Source organism: Myotis yumanensis, unplaced genomic scaffold (genome assembly GCF_028538775.1).
Source record: "Myotis yumanensis isolate MYYU_CA2020_CCGP unplaced genomic scaffold, mMyoYum1.0.hap1 SCAF_5, whole genome shotgun sequence".
Lineage (NCBI taxonomy): Eukaryota > Metazoa > Chordata > Mammalia > Chiroptera > Vespertilionidae > Myotis > Myotis yumanensis.
This window is the reverse complement of record NW_027223756.1, coordinates 30139038-30158073: the sequence shown is the minus strand read 5'-3', so window position 1 is coordinate 30158073 and position 19036 is coordinate 30139038. Positions and strand designations below refer to the sequence as shown.

The window sequence follows — 19036 nt, the reverse complement described above, 5'->3', positions numbered from 1 at the left end:
TTTATAGCAAACTCTGATGATACATCTTATAATTTACTGGCGTTGTTGTTTTTCCCACTCACATATTGGTCTCTTTCTTTTTTTTTTTTTTTTTTTTTAATTTTTTTTTTTTATTGATTTCAGAGAGGAAGGGAGAGGGAGAGATAGAAACATCCATGATAAGAGAGAACCATGGATAGGTTGCCTCCTGCACGCCCCCTTACTGGGGATTGAGCCCACAACCCGGGCATGTGCCCTGACCAGGAATGGAACCTGTGACCTCCTGGTTCATAGGTCGATGCTCAACCACTGAGCCACACCGGCCGGGCCATATTGGTCTCTTTCAAAGCAGTAAGAGTTACATTTTGCCCTAAGTTGAGTAATATCAGAAGCTACTTAATTCATATGTGAGGGGGTTGGACTGAATGATCACAGATGGGTTGCAGCGCTATGACTATTTAAGTTCTGGGACCATTAATTCCTCATTCCTGTTGGTCAGAATGCATTGTGTGTTCTGTTTTGACCAGAGAAATCCTGTAGTAACTTAATCTGGTAAGAAAAATGATCAGCTAAGATGTAGGTTAATAATGAACTCAAGGTATGCATGCTAAATTTTGAAACAGGGTTCTTTGAAAGGGAAAGAAGAAATGTACACTTATGGAAAAGGGCAAGCTTTTTAAAGAAAAACCTTGGCATTTAAGTTTAAGTCAATAAGAACATAGCCCCCATAAAGAAAAATTAAAAGTAAAATAGTTGCCCAGACATTTACCAGTATAAGGATAAATTGTATCAAGTGGAGAAGTTGGAGGGAGACCAATAGCCACTGTCCTGGGGGTGTTGATATTTGACCTTGTACCATAGCTTACTTGTGACCTCACTCATCACTGGTAAAGCTGGATATAAGTGGAGTCAAGGGAATGAAGGGAAGACAGGAAGGACTTATTCTTATTGTGGCAGTTATATCATAGAGTGGCTTTATTGGGACAGATTGCTACCATCTTACTGAAAACTTAGAGATATAGATTGAAATTGATTATAAATGCACTTCATTCTGAAAATTTGAAGACAGGTGTCAATTTTATTAATTTTTTTGTGGTGAAATAGTTCTGCCAGTGTCGTGTAGCAGTTGTATACTCTGTACATAGAAAAGAAAAAGAGAGCTAACTTTTATTTTCCCTGTAATTTTCATTTGGTAACTTAACTTAATAATACTACATAGGCTGGCTTTTAAATGTTCAGATTAAGTAGATTGAACATGATTTTTATGCTGACATATTTTTGTTTGCCATTTGTGGTATACCTTATCCAGACCCTATTCAGGTGGATAGTACTGCTTCCAGTGCCTTCTTTGAGAAGTGATCCATAGACCAACTTGTATAGTACGGCCCCTCATCTGTCAAGGAGTATAACTTTCAGGCATTGTAATTTTTGTGTTTCTAATCGGCACTTTCCTCACCTTCTGGAAATAATGGAGGGAACAGAGATTAGCAGTAACATTTAATAATGCTTCCTCTGCAGAAACAAATCATTGTGGACCCCTTGAGCTTCAGCGAGGAGCGCTTTAGGCCTTCCCTGGAGGAGCGCCTGGAAAGCATCATTAGTGGGGCTGCCCTGATGGCTGACTCGTCCTGCACTCGTGATGACCGGCGTGAGAGAATTGTGGCCGAGTGTAATGCTGTCCGCCAGGCCCTGCAGGACCTGCTCTCGGAGTACATGGGCAATGTGAGTATCAGAACCTTTCTTTCAAATAAGAGTTTTCCATACAGATGTTGGATCTGAGATGTTTTAAGTATAAATGGCAAATATGTTCTTGGCTCCTTGACTCTTGGGTGAAGCATAATTTTCAAGGAATAGATAAATGGCTTTCTATGTGCCCCTTTTCCTCCCCAACTTTTTATTTTGAAAAATGTTAAACTTAAGGCCCTGGTCAGGATGCCCAGTTGGTTGGAGCGTTGTCCTCATATGCTAAGGTTGTAGGTTCTATTCCCGGTCAGGGCACATAAGAATCAATCATTAATGTATGGATGGGTGAAACACAGATTGTCGTTTCTTCCTCCTGCCACCCCCCACTCCTCATCCCCGTTTCTCTAAAAAAATTTTTTTAAAATTTATAAAAATAATACTGTGAGCGACCTTCTATCCTTTATCTAGATGAACTGAGTAACACTTAGAACATGTGCATGTTTGTGTATATAAATGTACTTGCTTATATGTGTCTATATACACAACCTTTTTTAAATGAAACATTTGAAACTGAGTTTTAGACATTGGGTTGCTTCAACTCTAAATATTTCATCACACATCTCCTAAGGATAATCACCTTCATTACCCCTAAAATTCTATTATCACATGTAGGTGGCCATTTAATTTTGAGCAAAACAGAATGCCGAAAATATATTATGTATATATACATTGTAGTTGCTGAATTTTATTCATGACCTATATAGAATGTCATAAGAGCAGGTAAATTTTTTTTTTAATATACCTCATTGATTTTTTACAGAGGAAGGGAGAGAGAGAGAGAGTTAGAAACATTGATGAGAGAGAAACATCAATCAGCTGCCCCCTGCACACCCCCCACTGGGGATGTGCCCACAACCAAGGCACATGCCCTTGACCGGAATCAAACCTGGGACCCCTCAGTCCGCAGGCTGACCCTCCATCCACTGAGCCAAACCGGCCAGGGCAGAGCAGGTAAATTATTAAGTGAGCTGTATTAGGCAAACTGAGTAGTGTTTTTGAATTTTTAAAGTTTGGATTTAAAAAACCTGGTGCTGTGAAATTTGACACTTGACTTTTTTTTTTTGCTATAGAAAATACCAGTTAAAAATTTTTTGGGGGTCTATTGTTAATGTCTTTCTTTTTCTTCCCTAATCTTTTTTTTCCATTCTAGTTATTTAATATTAATTTAGGCTTACTGTAGTTTAGACCTTGTACCCAATATTTTACTGACAAAAGAAGGAATAAATGAAATATAAAATTTATATAAAGTCATTTGAAGGGGAGAGGGACAATACAAATTAGTTCTCACTAGTGATTTTTCCCAATTTAATACTTTTCAGGAAAAGATCTCGGTACTTTCTCATTTGTTCATTTGCCATACATCTTTGTTTACTTATATGTGAACAGACAATAGTGAGTAATGATGGAATTCCAAGGGTGAAGATGAATACCTTCCTGTGTTTATCTTATTTCTACCATATTGTGAAATTAGTGAAGCATATTGAGTTTTTTAAGCCATTGGCATGTTTTGATCATATGCAATCTACCTCTGAAAAATGAGATGAGAGGCTTAGTTAAAAGGAAAAAGTGGTTGATAAATCACAGTGAAAACGTAGGACACATTTAAAAATGCATATCTAAGCTTGGGAGTCTGGCTCATGATGTTGGAGATTTATACATGGAAACAAAGGACTCCTGGTATGTAGGTAGATCACTTATCTGCTATCACATGTAGTGCTGAGGTGTGCAAAGTGTCCAATGCAGTTATGATTAGGAAACCATTTTAAAAACAGCCTTTGGTGGGGAGAATATGTGGTAAATCTGTTCTCATTGCTACATATTAGAGCTTCCTAACCAGCCTACAAGATATCCCTTGAGTCTTGGGATTGGTCAGGTTTCGGGCTAGTTATCCTGGTCATGACTAACCTTCTAGTTTCTCCCTAGAGTATTAGACACATAGTACTTGATATTTGTGCCATGAATGTAAGTAAAGGTGGGAAGTACTCATTTATACTGAAGTCATGGAGACTATAACAGCATACTTATGTAACACTGTATTTAACATGTAAGTGAAAACCAGAACAGTGATTGATGTTTGGGTGAAATATAAGGAATATGGTAGGGGTTTTGAAAGAAATGATCTTGATTCAGAAATATATTTTAAAAATGGTCTCTGGGCATGTTTCTTCTAAAGAGAAAAATATTTTATTTCCTTGTATCAACTCATGTAATAGTGAGCAGGCTAGGTCCTGTCAAAAAGGGATAGAGTAAGGCTAACAGTGGGGAGCAGTAAAGCACACTTGGAAGCTTAGAATGGTGAAAGGGTCTACAAGAAGCAGAAGCAACTGGGGATATATTTTTACTTATTAAGGAAGCATTCAAAAGCATTTAGAACTTCAAGTGACAATCAGAACTTAACTGGCAGTGTCTGCCTGTCAGTTCATATTGAGTATGTGTCATGTGCCACGTAGTATGCTGAGCACTGTGTAAAAGGAGGAATGAGGCACTGATTCCTCCTTTCTGAAACAGACTAGGTCTCTACAGGGCATTTGTTGGAAATGCTGCTCTAGGTACTGCTAAACTTGTAAATTGGATGAGATTATTTCTGGTGGGAAACCCAGGAGGACTTTATGGAGGATTTATTTTATAGTCTTTAGATTGAGCTCTACCTTAACTTTTAAAAGATGGTTCTCTTTGTTTTGATTATTTCTGTTGAAAAATATTAGGCCAATAATGATGGTATGTGGAGAACTGAGACAGTCTGGATTAATTAAAACTGGTTTACTGCATGGAACTTTGTAGACAGAGTATGGTAAAGTCCAAAGGAATTCACATATTTTTACTTTTTCATTTCCTGGATTTTCTCAGTAATGTCAGTATTTTTATAAATGTCTCAAAATCTTTCACTAATCTTTTGAGTTTTTCTTCCTCATCCTGTGTTGCTACTTACCAAGTTACATTGGTGTTTCTTTCTAAGGAAATGGGTTCTTAACTTTGGATGCACATTAGACTCCCTGGGGAACTTTAAAAAAAATCCTGATATTTAGGTTGTCTCCCAGTTAAGTTAGAATCACTGGATTGAGATCTAGGTGGTGTTAGGTCGCCAAAGGAGGGATAACGAATTTATTTGATCATCCACACAGCAGGTAGCTGCGCCTGGATGGCTTCAGCACCCCAGTGACGGCAGTCAGCGGTTTTTAAAGGACTCTTGGTGTGCTTTTTCAGGGCAGAGAATTCTCTGTGCAGGTGGGGATTCTGGGAATCCTGAGGGGAGAGATAATGGTCTTACCAAGTGGAATGTGGTCTAAGCAAGTGGAATGTCCATTGTGAAGTGGCCTAAAGGTCAGTTCCCAGGGGAGGGGGTATTGATTCAGTTACTTGCTCAGACTTAACAGGTTTCAGTATTTTTAAAGTTTCCTAAGTGGTTCCAGTGTACAATTAAATTAAGGTGGAGAAACTGCTCCGATGGTTTACTGCATTTGTCCCTTTCTGTCTCCATTAGGCTCTATTCACTCTCTATTTTTCTATCTGTCCCGCCTGCTCAGGTAGTCTGAGCTCATGCCTTCAGTAGAACATTGTTTATTATGTTTTTAAAATTCTCTCCCACCTGTTCAAAACTAACTTGTTTTTTCTTTAAGGCCCACTCCCCCCCCCCCCCCCCCCCCCCCCGCCCCACCCCAATCTCTTTGCTGAAGGCCATTTTAAACTGTATCTTTCTACATTATCTTTTCCCTGCTTGAAGTTTTGCACCTAATTGTTTATGTCCTTGAATTGTTGCTTAATTGTATTTTCTCTATCCATGTAACTTCTGTAACTAAGTTTTAAGCATTTTAAAGATGGGAACTATTTTTAAAATATTATTTTCAGGGTTTAGTATAATGCTAGAAGAGGTACTTAATAACTACTCATGCTGACTTGGGAAAATGCATAAAATGAACAATTTTGGATATTCATAGTGTTAAAGATACATTAACAAAGATTCTTGCTCTTTTTGCCTTCCATTCTAAAACAGTGGTTCTCAACCTTCCTAATGCTGCGACCCTTTAATACAGTTCCTCATGTGGTGACCCCCAATTTCATTGTTACAAATTGAACATAATTAAAGCATAGTGATTAATCACAAAAACAATATGTAATTATATATGTGTTTTCCGATGGTCTTAGGCGACCCCTGTGAAAGGGTCGTTCGACCCCCAAAGGGGTCGCGACCCACAGGTTGAGAACCACTGATCTAGAGGGTTCTGGGGGAGGAGGCCATGGGTTGGTTTACCTCTACTTCTTGTATCTTTCAGTATACAAATGACATTTGTAGAAAAAAATTAAACCAAATACACTGAAATAAAGTAGTGAGTGAAAGTGATATTTTAGATCAGAGCAGATTTAAATTTAATTCTAACATCAGATGAGGGCCAAACTCCCTTTTAAAGGCTCCAAGGACCAGGAGTCTAGCAGCCTTAAATAATGGTCCTGCTTGAATTGTGGTTTGAAGAGTTGGAGGGTATTCTTGGCTCTATTGCTAACTTGCTTTAGGATTCTCTAAGAGATATTGATGTTTAAAGTAATGCATTTGACCCCTATTTACCTAACATGAAAATCCTTCAGTTTATTCAGTGGATCTTTGTAGTTCCACAAATGACTTTCAGGTTTCCTTGAAATGAAATGTGGTTATTGTGGTTAAGTTTAATTTGTTCGTGCTCTATCAGCCAAAGGTTACTCTGCCCATGAGGGTTCTAGAGAAAGAAAAACAGCTTGCATGGGTGTCGTAATCTTAAAAGGTTTAAAAGTAAATGGATTGAATTAAAAGGAAATATAATTGAATTTGAAAAAAGTTATTGCCACTTTATTTTTTCATAATTGAAAATCATACATGTACGTTAAATTACTGAACCACCATTACTATTAACATTTAGGAATATGTATTTCCAGTTCTTTTTCCTTTCTTCTATGCAAGTGTTTTCAAATTTTAAAATAGTTTGACCTTCTTAATGTTATCTGCATATAAACAAAATATTTCTATACTAGGGTTAAGCTATTAAATTAATAGGTTAAAATAGACTACCAGGTTAATGGATTAAATTTTTTGTTCCTTAAATATGTAGCTGACTTTGGAGTCCTGTTGTGTCTTTTAACATTCTCTGAAGATATTTCAATGTCAGTGAAAAACCTCATTCTGAAGAGCCCTGTACTTTATACAGCTGAATTCTTTATTCATACTTTTCATTCTGCTGAGGAATATGTAGGTTCTTAATAACATTCCTTTCTCCCTCTGTTAGGGCATGTATTTTGAGTTGTTTTTCCAATAGTAGAACTTACTGGGACCAAGCTTATTTGTCTCTTCAACTCCTGACTCAAGTGATCCATAGACCTCCCCCTCCCAAATAAAAACACACACACCCCAAACTGAAAACACTTAACAGTGTCAGAAATATAGAAGACCTTCAATCTTTGAAATGAATTTCATTTGGTTTTGGCCTAAGCAGACTTGCCCAGCAGTTCATGGTAGTGTGTTGAGTGACTGAAGTTAGGATTTAATAATTGGTAAGAAGTATACATGTCTTGATTGGGCTTGAGTAGCTCTAGCTCTGTGCCATCCAGTATGGTAGCCAGTATCCATATGTACCTATTGTGTATTTAAAATATGACTAGTCCAAATTAAGTACAAACTATACACCAAACTCGACTGAATACATAGAAAAGAATATAAAATATCTCACGAAGAGCTCATTGATAATATTTTTGACATATTGGGTTAAATAATATCTGTACTTAAATTTACCTGTTTGTGATGTTTTTTGCTTGCATTATATTTCTCTTGGATAGTTCTGATTACTGGATAACCAACCAGCCAAGGTGAGTAGATAAGAGTTTAATATCAGCTTCATTGAATGCCCAGAATGGGACAGTAATCCATACATGTAGGTATTATAGCTTATATATATTTTTTATAGCTCAAACTATAGTTTTAGGCAGAATAAAATTGGTACAGCTTAGGGCCTGGTGAGGATGCTACTGCTTAAGGATACATTTTATCTTTGTTTTTGCCCCAAACAGTAGATGCAGTGATTGCAAAATCCTGAAAGAGGAATGCAAATAACTGGGTATTTTTTGTATTGGACTGGGTATGTATTTGAGGAGGTTCATTATGTTAATATATCAAGTATAAACTTTTTATTTGATTTGGATAATAGTTTGACATGGAATATATGAATAGGATGCAGTTAATGTTCACTTTCAAAGATATATTGTTATTGTAGTGAAGGGAAGCGGTTAATTTAGATGCTAATCTCTTCTCAGTTTTGCAAAAGACTTCCTGGAATCATTTTAGCATAGCCAGAGTTTCCCAGCCTTTGAAAGACTCTGAGAAGAGTTTGTTACTGCATTATTTTATGACTGCATTTTTTAATTTTTTTAAGGATGAAAATAGCTTAATATTTTTCTAATTACAGAAGTTCTGTGTTCATTATGTATCATTTGTAATCCTACCACCTATTTTTGGAGTATAGGATTCCAGGCTTTATTCTGGGCATGTGAATATACACACCTATCTGTTCCTTTTTTACTGTTACTTCTTTTTTTAAACAATAAAAATAAGGATTATCTGTATTATTATACGGCTTACCATATGCTAGCCATTGTGATGAGACATACATTATTGCCTATTTTACTCCGATAATGACTTTTATTGAGTTATTTGCTTAAAACTACACATACATACAGCTGACATTTGAACTCAGATTTTTCTGATCTGAAAGTCTGAGCTCTTAATACTTTCATCATTTCATATCTTTGCAAGTCAGCAAATAAGATTTTACATCATCATCTTTAATGGCCAGTGGAATTTTCCACTGTAGAACTTTATAAGTGACTGACTGTTCTGAAATTAAATACTTCACACTGAGACAGATTTGTTTCTGGTATAGCTGCTTGAAGTGAACAGAACTGAAACCAGACAACCAGTGGGTCCGGGCTGCCGGTCACTACTTGAGCCAATTAAGCAGAGACAGGGTTGAATAATATATGAGCATTTATTCAAATAATGCCATTTATCTACAAAAATCTGCTGTACCCCTCCCCATATGCCAGCTGCTTATATTGAAGGACAAAGATTACCTGGGAAAGTAGGAATTACAGGTATGAGGAAGTAGGCACAGTATAATGGTTACAGGTTGCTGGCAATGTGGGCTGGGGGAGGGGGTCACAAAGGGCGGGCGCCTCCCAGACCAGATAGTTTCAGCAACAAGGTTGTCAGTCCTTCCATGATGATAAGCAGTTCTTGGAAAAGGAGGATGGACTACATTCCAATGTTAACTCCTATGTCCCGGGGCATACAACTGTCAGCCAGGTTAGAATGTGCTTTCTCTAATCAGAACAGAACAATTACGGTTAACAGAGCATGATTAACAGTTCTTATAATTATAGTTAGTCCCCACTATTCTATTTCTGCCTCTAAGAGACCAAGAAAGCTTTTTAGCATGTCCTCCCATTCTAGACTGGCATTGAGTGATATAGATGTTTCAATTGGCTCTGTGAAATGCAACTACAGGGGCTGAGTTTTATTTTATAATATGCTAGAATTTTTATCTTTGTTTGAATCCTTAGGTTTACTGCAGTAGATACTCACCTGTATTGCTAGTCCATAGTTCAGTAGCTTTGTATGCCTATAATTTTATTGATTGTTAGTGTAAGCTTTTCTGTGAGTTGCCTAGTATATTTGGGAGAATGTAGATATAAATAGATGTTGCATTGAATGCCAAATTTGAGCAAATGTAGGACTTGCTTCTCTTGACAGAACAGCATTTATTTAATTTGAAAACCTTATTTTTCAAAAATTAATGTGTGATTTTCTTATGAATGAGAGGTTTAAAAGATGTAACTCTGAGGAAGACATTTCACCCCAGTTATCCCATATAATAAAAGGGTAATATGCAAATAGACCGAACGGCAGAACACCGATCAAAGCATACTATGCTAATGATATGCTAAGGCTGCTGAACCGCTCGCTATGATGTGCACTGACCATTGGGGAAAGATGCTCCGACTGGTAAGTTAGCTTGCTGCTGGGGTCCAGCCGATCAGGACAGAGCAAGATGAGCCAGACACACCCTGGAGCCCTCCTGAGGTCCCTCCCCGGCCCGATAGTGCACCGGTGGGGTCCCTCAGCCTGGTCTGTGCCCTCTCACAATCTGGGACCCATTGGGGGATGTCAGAGAGCTGGTTTCAGCCTGATTCTGCAGGCCACTCCCCTTGAGAGGGTGCCAGATGCAGGGCTCATGGCTGGTGAGCGTTGCTGTGGCAGTGCCAGCCTCGCCTCATTGGGACTGATTGGGCATGAGCCTGCATCAGGCACAGTGGGGACGGGATGAGCGGGAGTGGCTGGTAGGAGCTGCAGGCGGTGTTGGACTGCGCGTTTCGGCCCGATTCCTGCAGGCCACCTAGAGGGACCCCACCAGTGCATGAATTCGTGTACCGGGCCTCTAGTATTTTATATTGCTTTCTAAGATGTTTGAGATACTTCCTATGTATGCTACTCTGGCATTATGAATTGAAGTTTTTAAGAGGCAAGTTCTTAACCTTTTATATGCAAAAAGATGCATGTTTATGTATTAGATGAAATGGTGCTGGCCTAATGGAGCAATTCTTGAAATCAGAATGATGGAGCAGACATGGAAACCTGCCTAGTTTCAGGCGCAGATGGATAGGGGTTTAGCCTCTAAGAGATTACTATTAGACTGTCTGTGGTATTACTTTCTACTCTTTAGATGTCAGGCAAGCTTGAAAAGGTTTCATATATAAAAATGTTTCTGGATTAAAAGGTAACTTCAGAATACTACTATTAGTAATTAGAGGCCCAGTGCACGAAATTCGTGCGGGGGAGGGAGGGTGTCCCTCAGCCTGGCCTGCACCCTCTGCAATCTGGGACCCCTTGGGGGGTGTACAACTGCTGGTTTAGGTCCAGTCCCACAGGGATTGGACCTAAACTGGCAGTCGGACATCCCTCTCGCAATCAGGGACTGCTGGCTCCTAACTGCTTGCCTGCCTGCCTGCCTGATTGCCTCTAACTGCTTCTGCCTGCCAGCCTGATCGCCTCTAACTGCTTCTGCCTGCCAGCCTGATCGCCTCCTAACCGCTCCCCTGCCGGCTCAATCGCCCACAACTGCCCTCCCCTGCCGGCCATCTTGTGGCATGTGACGCCACCTAGGCTTTTATTATATAGGATTGTTACTAGGTGGTGGTATGATAACACTACGGTGTCGGGTGAATTTCCCGCCAAAATATAAGAGGGCGCGGGCAATTATTTAGGTTTCCCGCGCAAAATCAGGGATTTTTATGATACCTATTACCCCAATGGGTATGAAACGGTTCGCCTACGCAGGTAGGTATCTTTGTGAACGGCAAACAAACAAATATTTGGTAATACGCAGTTACAATCGGCCCGAGTTTACACGTTTCCCGCACTCCACCGCAAATCTATATGAACCGAGTTAAGACGGCTCCCGCGGAGTACGCGCAATTCACGCGAGCCGACTTAACTCGTTTCCCGCACTCCAAGTGATAAGCAATATAAATTTTCTTGTATATTTTCCCCCACATTTTTGACACTTTATTATGGCCATAATGACTTGGATTTTTAGGTTTGTTTATAATTCATATACTGTTAGGGTCGCTGAAGGAGGAATGCACGAGGCCAAAGTGGTAAGGGATTATGAATTTATTAGGTCATCTGGATACCAGATGGGCTGAGCCCCAAAATGGCGCCAGCCCCCAGGGATAGGGAGTCAGAGATTTTTAAAGGATTCTAGGTGAGCTTTTTCTTGGCGGAGAATTCTCTGGGCAGGTTTGGATCCTGGGAAGGTCCCGAGGGGAGAGATAATGGTCTTAGCAAGTGGGATGTGATCTAAGTGAAAGGGAATGTCCCTTGTGAAGTGGCCTAAAGGTCAGTTCTCAGGGGAGGGGTATCGATTCAATTATTTGATCAAACCTAATATATACTATATTTGTTTCTAAAGCAGATTAATAGGAAAAATTGAGGATTTTTCACCTTCAAAAGGTCTCGATTCATCTTTTTGAGGTAACAATTCAGGGCTAGTTTGACTAAAGGGGTGATTTGTGTTTTTTGTTTGTTTACTGTGTTATACATTTCTAATAAGTCTTGGTGAAAACAGAGTGTATGATAGCATTTGTATTATCCTTTCTTGGACTAAAAATCAAAATGAATTTTTGACCATGAAAGATAGCATTTGGAAGTGACACTAGTATCATCTAGTGCAGCGGTTGACAAATTATAGTTCTCAGGTCAAGTCTGGCCTGCCACTTGTTTTTATAAATAAAAGTTTTATTGGGACACAGCCATGCCCATTTGTTTACTTGTCAATGGCTGCTTTTCCACTACAACAGCATATTTGAGTAGTTGTGATAGAGAGACAATATCTCAGAGCCTGAAATATTTGCTATCTGGTCCTTTTCAGAAGTTTGCTTAGCCTTAATCTAATCCAGCCAACAAAATTTTTTGAAGATTTTAAATTAAAAAATTCAATTTCTTTAATGGGCATAAGATTGTTTAGGTTATCTGTTTCTTCTTGGATAAATTTTGGAAGTTTGTGCCTTTTAAGGAAATGGTCTATTTATCCAGTTAGTCCAGTTAGTCAAATTTTATATACAAAGAGTTGTTTGCAGCATTCTCTTACTATCTTTTTAATGTTTGTGGGGAGTCTGTAGCCTTATTCTCTAATTCATTCCTGATGGTGATAATTTATATCTGCTTTATTTTTTTAAATCTGGCTATAGGAGCATCACTTCTATCATCTTTCGAAAGAACCACATTTTGGTTTCATTGATTGTTCTTTATTATTTTCAATTTCACTGATTTCTGCCCTTTATTATTTCCTCTCTTCTGTTTCCCTTGGATTTATTTTGTTCTTCCTTTTCTAGTTTCTTGAGGTGGGGACCTAAGTTATTTGTTTGAGACCTTTCCTCTTTTAAATGTAATTATTTAGGACAGATTTCCATATAATACTGATTTTCTGCACCCATACATTTTGATATATTGTGTTTTCATTTTTTTAAAATACATTTTTATTGATTTCAGAGAGGAAGGGAGAGAAGAGATAGAGAGAAACAATAATGAGAATCATTGATCGGCCCCCCGCCCCACATGCAGCCCCATACTGGGGATTGAGCCCGCCAACCACACCACCCGGACATGTGCCCTGACTCTGACTTCTTGGTTCATAGGTCAGTGTTCAACCACCGAGCCACGCCAGCCAGGCTGTATTTTCATTTTTGCTCAAAATATATTTTTAAAAATATATTTTTATTGATTTCAGAGAGGAAGGGAGAAGGAAGAGAGAGATAGAAACGTCAATGAGAGAGAATCATTGATCAGCATGCCTCATACTGGGGATCGAGCCCGCAACCCAGGCATGTGCCCTTGACTGAAATCGAACCTGAGACCCTTCAGTCACCGCAGGCTGATGCTCCATCCACTGAGCCAAACCAGCCAGGGCTGCTCAAAATATTTTTAAGTTTTCCTTGACTCTTCCTCTGTGACCAGTGGCTTATTTGGAAGTATGTTGTTTAATTTACAAGTATTTGGAGATTTTCTTACATTTCTATCACTGATTTCCTAATTTAATTCAAATTCATTAGGTCAGAGAATATACTCTGCATGATTTCAGTTCTTTAAATTGTTTATTGAGGTTTGTTTTACAATGACTTAATGCTACCTATGTGAATGTTCTGTCTGTACTTGAAAAGAATATGTATTTTGCTGATGGAGTTTTTATATATCTAATTGATGGTATTCTTGTTCTAAGCATTACTCAGAGTGTTGCAGTCTCCAAGTACAGTTGTAGATTTAGCTCTTTCTTGTTTCCATTGCATTCAGTGGTATAGAACAGTGGTTCTCAACCTTCTGGCCCTTTAAATACAGTTCCTCATGTTGTGACCCAACCATAAAATTATTTTCGTTGTTACTTCATAACTGTAATGTTGCTACTGTTATGAATTGTAATATAAATATCTGATATGCAGGATGGTCTTAGGCGACCCCTGTGAAAGGGTCGTTCGACCACCAAAGGGTTCGAGACCCACAGGTTGAGAACCGCTGGTATAGAAAGAGTGGAATGTGTTTATTTAATGTCAACCAGAATTGAAACCAATCATCCATTTTTAAAACAGCCTGAAACTAGAAAAGTAACTTGGCCATGATCATACTCAAGATTAGAACTGAGGTTTTTGATTTTTAGTCTGGAGTTAACTCCAGATGATGCTTTTCACATGTGATTCCATAGACGGTGGATAATAAATAAGCTGATGCTTCATAGAATAGGACTCATTAAAGCTTAATAAAGTAACCTCCCCAGTGCCGTCTCAGCTGTAAAATGGGGTCAATAATAGCTGCCCCTCTACCTGACCTTATTAAAAGGCACAGAGAATCACTCAAACAAGTAAAGTGATGAGGATGGGATAAATATCAAAATGCTTTGAAGCAAGCAGAAAATGTAGCCAAGAACAAGGTGAAAAGGGATTTGGATAGGCAGAGGCAGGCTTCCTTTTTGGCTTTGTATGACAGCTCTGTTCCTTGTTCTGTGCCTGCAGCAAAGAGCCACCAATCTGCATGATCTTGTAGTTCAAATGTCTAATCACAGCTGATAGAAGGGTCTCTTTCTTCCTCGTTTAAATCAGGGGAGATACCATATTTGATGTGAACATAAAACTATGAAGTGTACTATACATGTACAACTTGGTATTTTAGGAAATTATTACACAGTTCTTCTTCCTCATTTATTCTTTTCGGTCCAAGGAGTAGGCTTTACTTTTGGCAAAGTTGTCATGTTGATGATAAGAAATCAGTTCCTTTAAAATTATAATTGTTTAAATGTATCAAACTAGGTGTTTTGGGAGGTTAACTGTTTACCTTAGACTGCCCATATATGACAAACATGTAACAGTAAAAGCTTATCAGTCATAATTTTCTGCCTTAATGTTTTATGTCCATTGATCTTAAAAACATTTTTTTTTTTAATTAGGTGTTTTAGAGGACTTAAGGTAGTTAATAAACACTTGCTGAGTTGCCAAATTGTTTTTTCCAGGGATAGGTAGAGCCCTGTCTGCCAGGAAATTCCCTCTTCTCTCATTTCAGACCTGCTCTCTTGAAAGTGACTATGGTTTTCATATTTCTTAGTCATAATATGAATATAGAAGGGTGAAAGTCTGGAATGTGATGTTTTTCTTCTCTGAGTGAAAGTCCTTATTCTTTCTGTTTATTTTGGGGTCGAATCTGCGTTCACATCTGATGAATGCTAAGTGAGTACTTGACAGTCACTAAATAGCTTATTTATTTTAAAGTGGAATTTTGGATATTTAGAATCAAAGACTGCTGAAAACTGATTTTGTTTGGTCATTCTCTGCAAATGGCATTAGGGCCTTTTCATAATGTCATAGTTTGGAGACATAGTATAGGGAATATATTTCCTTTGAGTTGCTTTATGCTGAAACAACATCTGGGTAGTAAATTGTCTTACCAGTATTATTTTCAGATGTGTTGAAATGATTGTCTTCCTGTTCGGGTTTTACTCCAGTTGCAGATATTCTAACTTTTGGCTTTGTAATTTGTAGTTTGTAATAATGTACCAAATAGAATGGATCTTATTTCAAGACTTCTTGCTAATTGTCCTTTAAATTTAACTTTAATTTACTTGACCTGAGTTATGCCTCCCTGCTTTTAGGAAGAATTATTGGTTTTGACGATTCAAATATGAAACTCATCTTCTAGGAATGAAAATATTTATGTTGGCTTACCCTTGTTCTTGTGTCTACATGAACATTGCTTATTATTCCCAATGTAAAATAACTTGAAATATTTTATAAAAATCGGGAGTATTTGATCGGTTATAATTTTTAAAGCTCATAGCAAAAATATTTGTTAATGTTGCATTTAAGATTCTGTATTGTTGAATAAATAGATAAAGACTTTTATACGGGAAAATAGTTTGGTTTTTAAAAGTTGATCATTCACATATATATATATACCCTTATTTAGCGATTCCTGTTGTGATAAAGGATATCCTGGTCCCCTCACCCTTTTTAAACTATTAAAATTTCTTAATTGAGAAAATGGACTCATAGCTTTAGGAAGACATTTGTTGGATTTTTTTCATTTTCAAAGCAATACTAACTTTTGTAGCATTCAGAAAAAAATTTCAATTTTAAAGTTGGGATTTCTAGTCACATTGTTTTTAAAAACTCATTGCATTCACTAGCTCTTATTTAGTGTCTATAGCTCTTTGATTTTGGCAAACTTTAGATGCTAGAATCAACCTATTCCTTTTGACTAGGTTTTCCCAGCCACTGCAAAATGAGCCATTTTCTTAAAACTACTCTAAATCAAGAATTACATTAAATTTAGGGTTACGATGATGAATGTCAGTAGCTATATGTTTTTGATTTGAGGTTTTAGTCAAGTGGCAGTTCTTTTAACTGTCAAGATTTGACAAGATTTGAACATCCAGATAGGAACACAGGTTTATGGGGAATGTTACATAGAAGAGAAGCCTTATGAAATGACACGGTCTTAGATTTGTTTTAGAATATTCCAGCAAAAAACTAACGGGGTGATAAATGAAATAAGAAAACAGAAAGTTGGCGGTCTTTAAAGCTTGGAGATGTTGCATAAGGAAGTCATTTACTGTTCTCAATCCTTTTGGATATGTTTGGAAAATCCCATAATAAAATGTTTTAAAATGCTATCTTGTCATCAGTATGACAATTAGAACAGGTGTCAGTATATTACCTGTTTAAGGGTACAGTTCTTGCTATGTTTACAGCCCTTCTGAGGGCATTTCCAGTCTTGCAACATTAGGAAGGCCTTGTTTTATCTTGCCCAGCTCCCTTCTCAATCCTTAGTTCATAGGTTGACCTATGATGTCTGTTAGGCCAATTCGATTCTGTTGGGAATTTGTATGGGAAAATTATGCAGTTAGTAAATGGGACCGAAGTAGGAAATTATGCTATTAAGTGGAGTCAGAATCATGAGGGGTCCTGACAAAGTGAATTTGTGGTTGAGTAGCAGCTATAAATAGGTAGCATAGAGGGTAAGAAGAGGTTAGGTATTTGAGATTGGAGAACGGTGCAGCCAGGTAAGAGGAGGACCCTAGGCGCATCCCCTTTGGCTGCTCCTAAGGCCAGTTGCCCAGCTATGCTTGGGTTATTGTGCACATGTGCCTTTTATCACTAGAGTGGATTTAAATCCCTCGTTTCTCCAAAAAGGGCGTAACTAGTATAATCATTGGATGATGCAGAATTTTCTTGGCTAAATTATTAGTAATCACTTTTTTTTGGAGGTCAAAAATGGTCATTGCTTAATCATCTAGGCATTCCATAGTCCAGTTCCTCAAGCATTACCAGAACCATTGCCTTCCTGAGTTAGATTTTTAAAGTTCTATCATATATATAGTAAGAAACCTTTTGTTTCTTATTTACTTGACTGTTACGTAATTTAAGTACTGATATTTACATTGTTTACTAGACCTTGATTGAATGAAATATAATAAATGGCAGAATCAGAGCTTTTTTGTATAAGGAGGGCATGACTTGTCACCTGGGCTCCCAAGTTTCCTATTAATTGAGAAGTTGCCTTAACATAATTGTAGGTTAAACACTATTTTGTCAGCCAACATGATTTCATATTCCTTACTCTTGCTGTTATTAAAAGACATGGCCTCTAACTAGAGAAAACCTTTTTGACTATAACCATCCTATCCATTATTGTCTTTCTCCGTTTTTCCTTTTTTGGTTCTGTTTTGTGGGCAAAATAAGAATGAGGAGCTCTGGCTTAGAAGAGATAATGTTGGTACAGTGGAGGTTAAAAAAAAAGCATAAATGGAATTGTTTTATTATTATAAAGCACTGGAGCAACTATAAAACTATTAAATAGGATATACAAAGCAGAAAAATATGTTTGGCATTGATTGTCATGGAGAAATGGGCTAAGGTAGAAACAATAATGGATTTAGAATCAGGAATTAAATAGTGTGCAGGGGATGACAAACCTCTTGGCTTGGTGGGAATGAAGAACCATTAAAGAACCATATTATAAGCAAGACTGGCTAGAAGCAGTTCTCTTTTCCTCTTTGTTGGGCGATGTTCAACAAAATTCTCTTCACTGACATTATCCTGGGAAATGTTAGCTTTCCCCCTTTTAATTTGCTCGTGCGTAGAAAGTTACGACTTTCTTGTAGGGTGGATTTAGCCTTTGATACATTTCTTTGGGCCCAAGAAAATTATCTGCTAAAGTAGAAAATGAATGAAACTATTCCGTTTAGCCTCTAGACAGTGACACATTAAGGACTAATGACTGCCAAAAGGAAATGTCAAACACTAAGCTAGTCTACTTTCTTTGGCAGCTGAGAATCCGGTGAATCAACAGTTTTAGGGGGTGTATATTTAATGTGGGTGGAGGAAGAGAGTGTCTAACATTCTTTAAGGCCCTGTTAAATAAGTTGGGCACAGTTGGACTTGGAGCCTGTTTCTACTTTTCTAAACCCAAGAAAGGCATGTACCAAAGAATAAAGGCAGTTATTTGTCATGTACGTAGTATTTTAAAACACATTTTAAAAGGTTTTTATGGGCTTTGTTTTTATGTATTTTTGTTTAATTGTTGGTGGGTGCTAAAAAGTGGTGCATTTGTATGCGTGAGGGAGTTTTGGTTGCCTTAGTACCCTTTTCCACAAACAAGAATTATCTAAAAAAACCTTTTGAAAGAGAATGGATACTTTTGTGATACTGGAGATATAAGGAGCAAATTTAGACTGAATACTAAAAATTACTTTTAAGGAAAGGACAACAAATTCTGAGATTTTAAACTTATAATCAAGTGTGTTTACTATGTTCTGGATATTTAAAATTTAGCACTTAAATATACACATCAAGGATGTGATAGCTAAATTGGAGGTGATGAAAATGTTCTAATGGTAATGGTTTCAAATATCTGTAGATGTACTAAAAATGAATTGTACTCTTTACTGGGTAAATTGTATATGAATTGTTATCTTAATGAATTGCATATTTAATCTTTTTAAAAATATTAACATCCTTTTTCACATGTATGTATGTTAATGATGTGATGTTGGTTTTATTTTTTAGGTATATTTTTATTGATTTCAGAGAGGGAGAGAGAAATAGAAACATCAAGGATGAGAGAGAATTGCCGAAACTGGTTTGGCTCAGTGGATAGAGCGTCGGCCTGCGGACTGAAAGGTCCCAGGTTCGATTCCGGTCAAGGGCATGTACCTGGGTTGCGGGCACATCCCCAGTGGGAGATGTGCAGGAGGCAGCT

At 37.7% G+C, this 19036-nt stretch overlaps 1 protein-coding gene across 3 annotated transcripts in view; it reads left to right on the top strand.

Annotated features, from left to right (window-relative positions):
- CTNNA1 (catenin alpha 1) overlaps nt 1-19036 on the top strand; it is a 174967-nt gene that overhangs the window by 71616 nt on the left and 84315 nt on the right. For all 3 annotated transcript variants that reach the window (XM_070414893.1, XM_070414892.1, XM_070414894.1), the window contains one exon: nt 1498-1701. In XM_070414893.1, coding sequence (XP_070270994.1) covers nt 1498-1701 — 204 coding nt within the window. The remainder of the gene's footprint in view (nt 1-1497; nt 1702-19036) is intronic.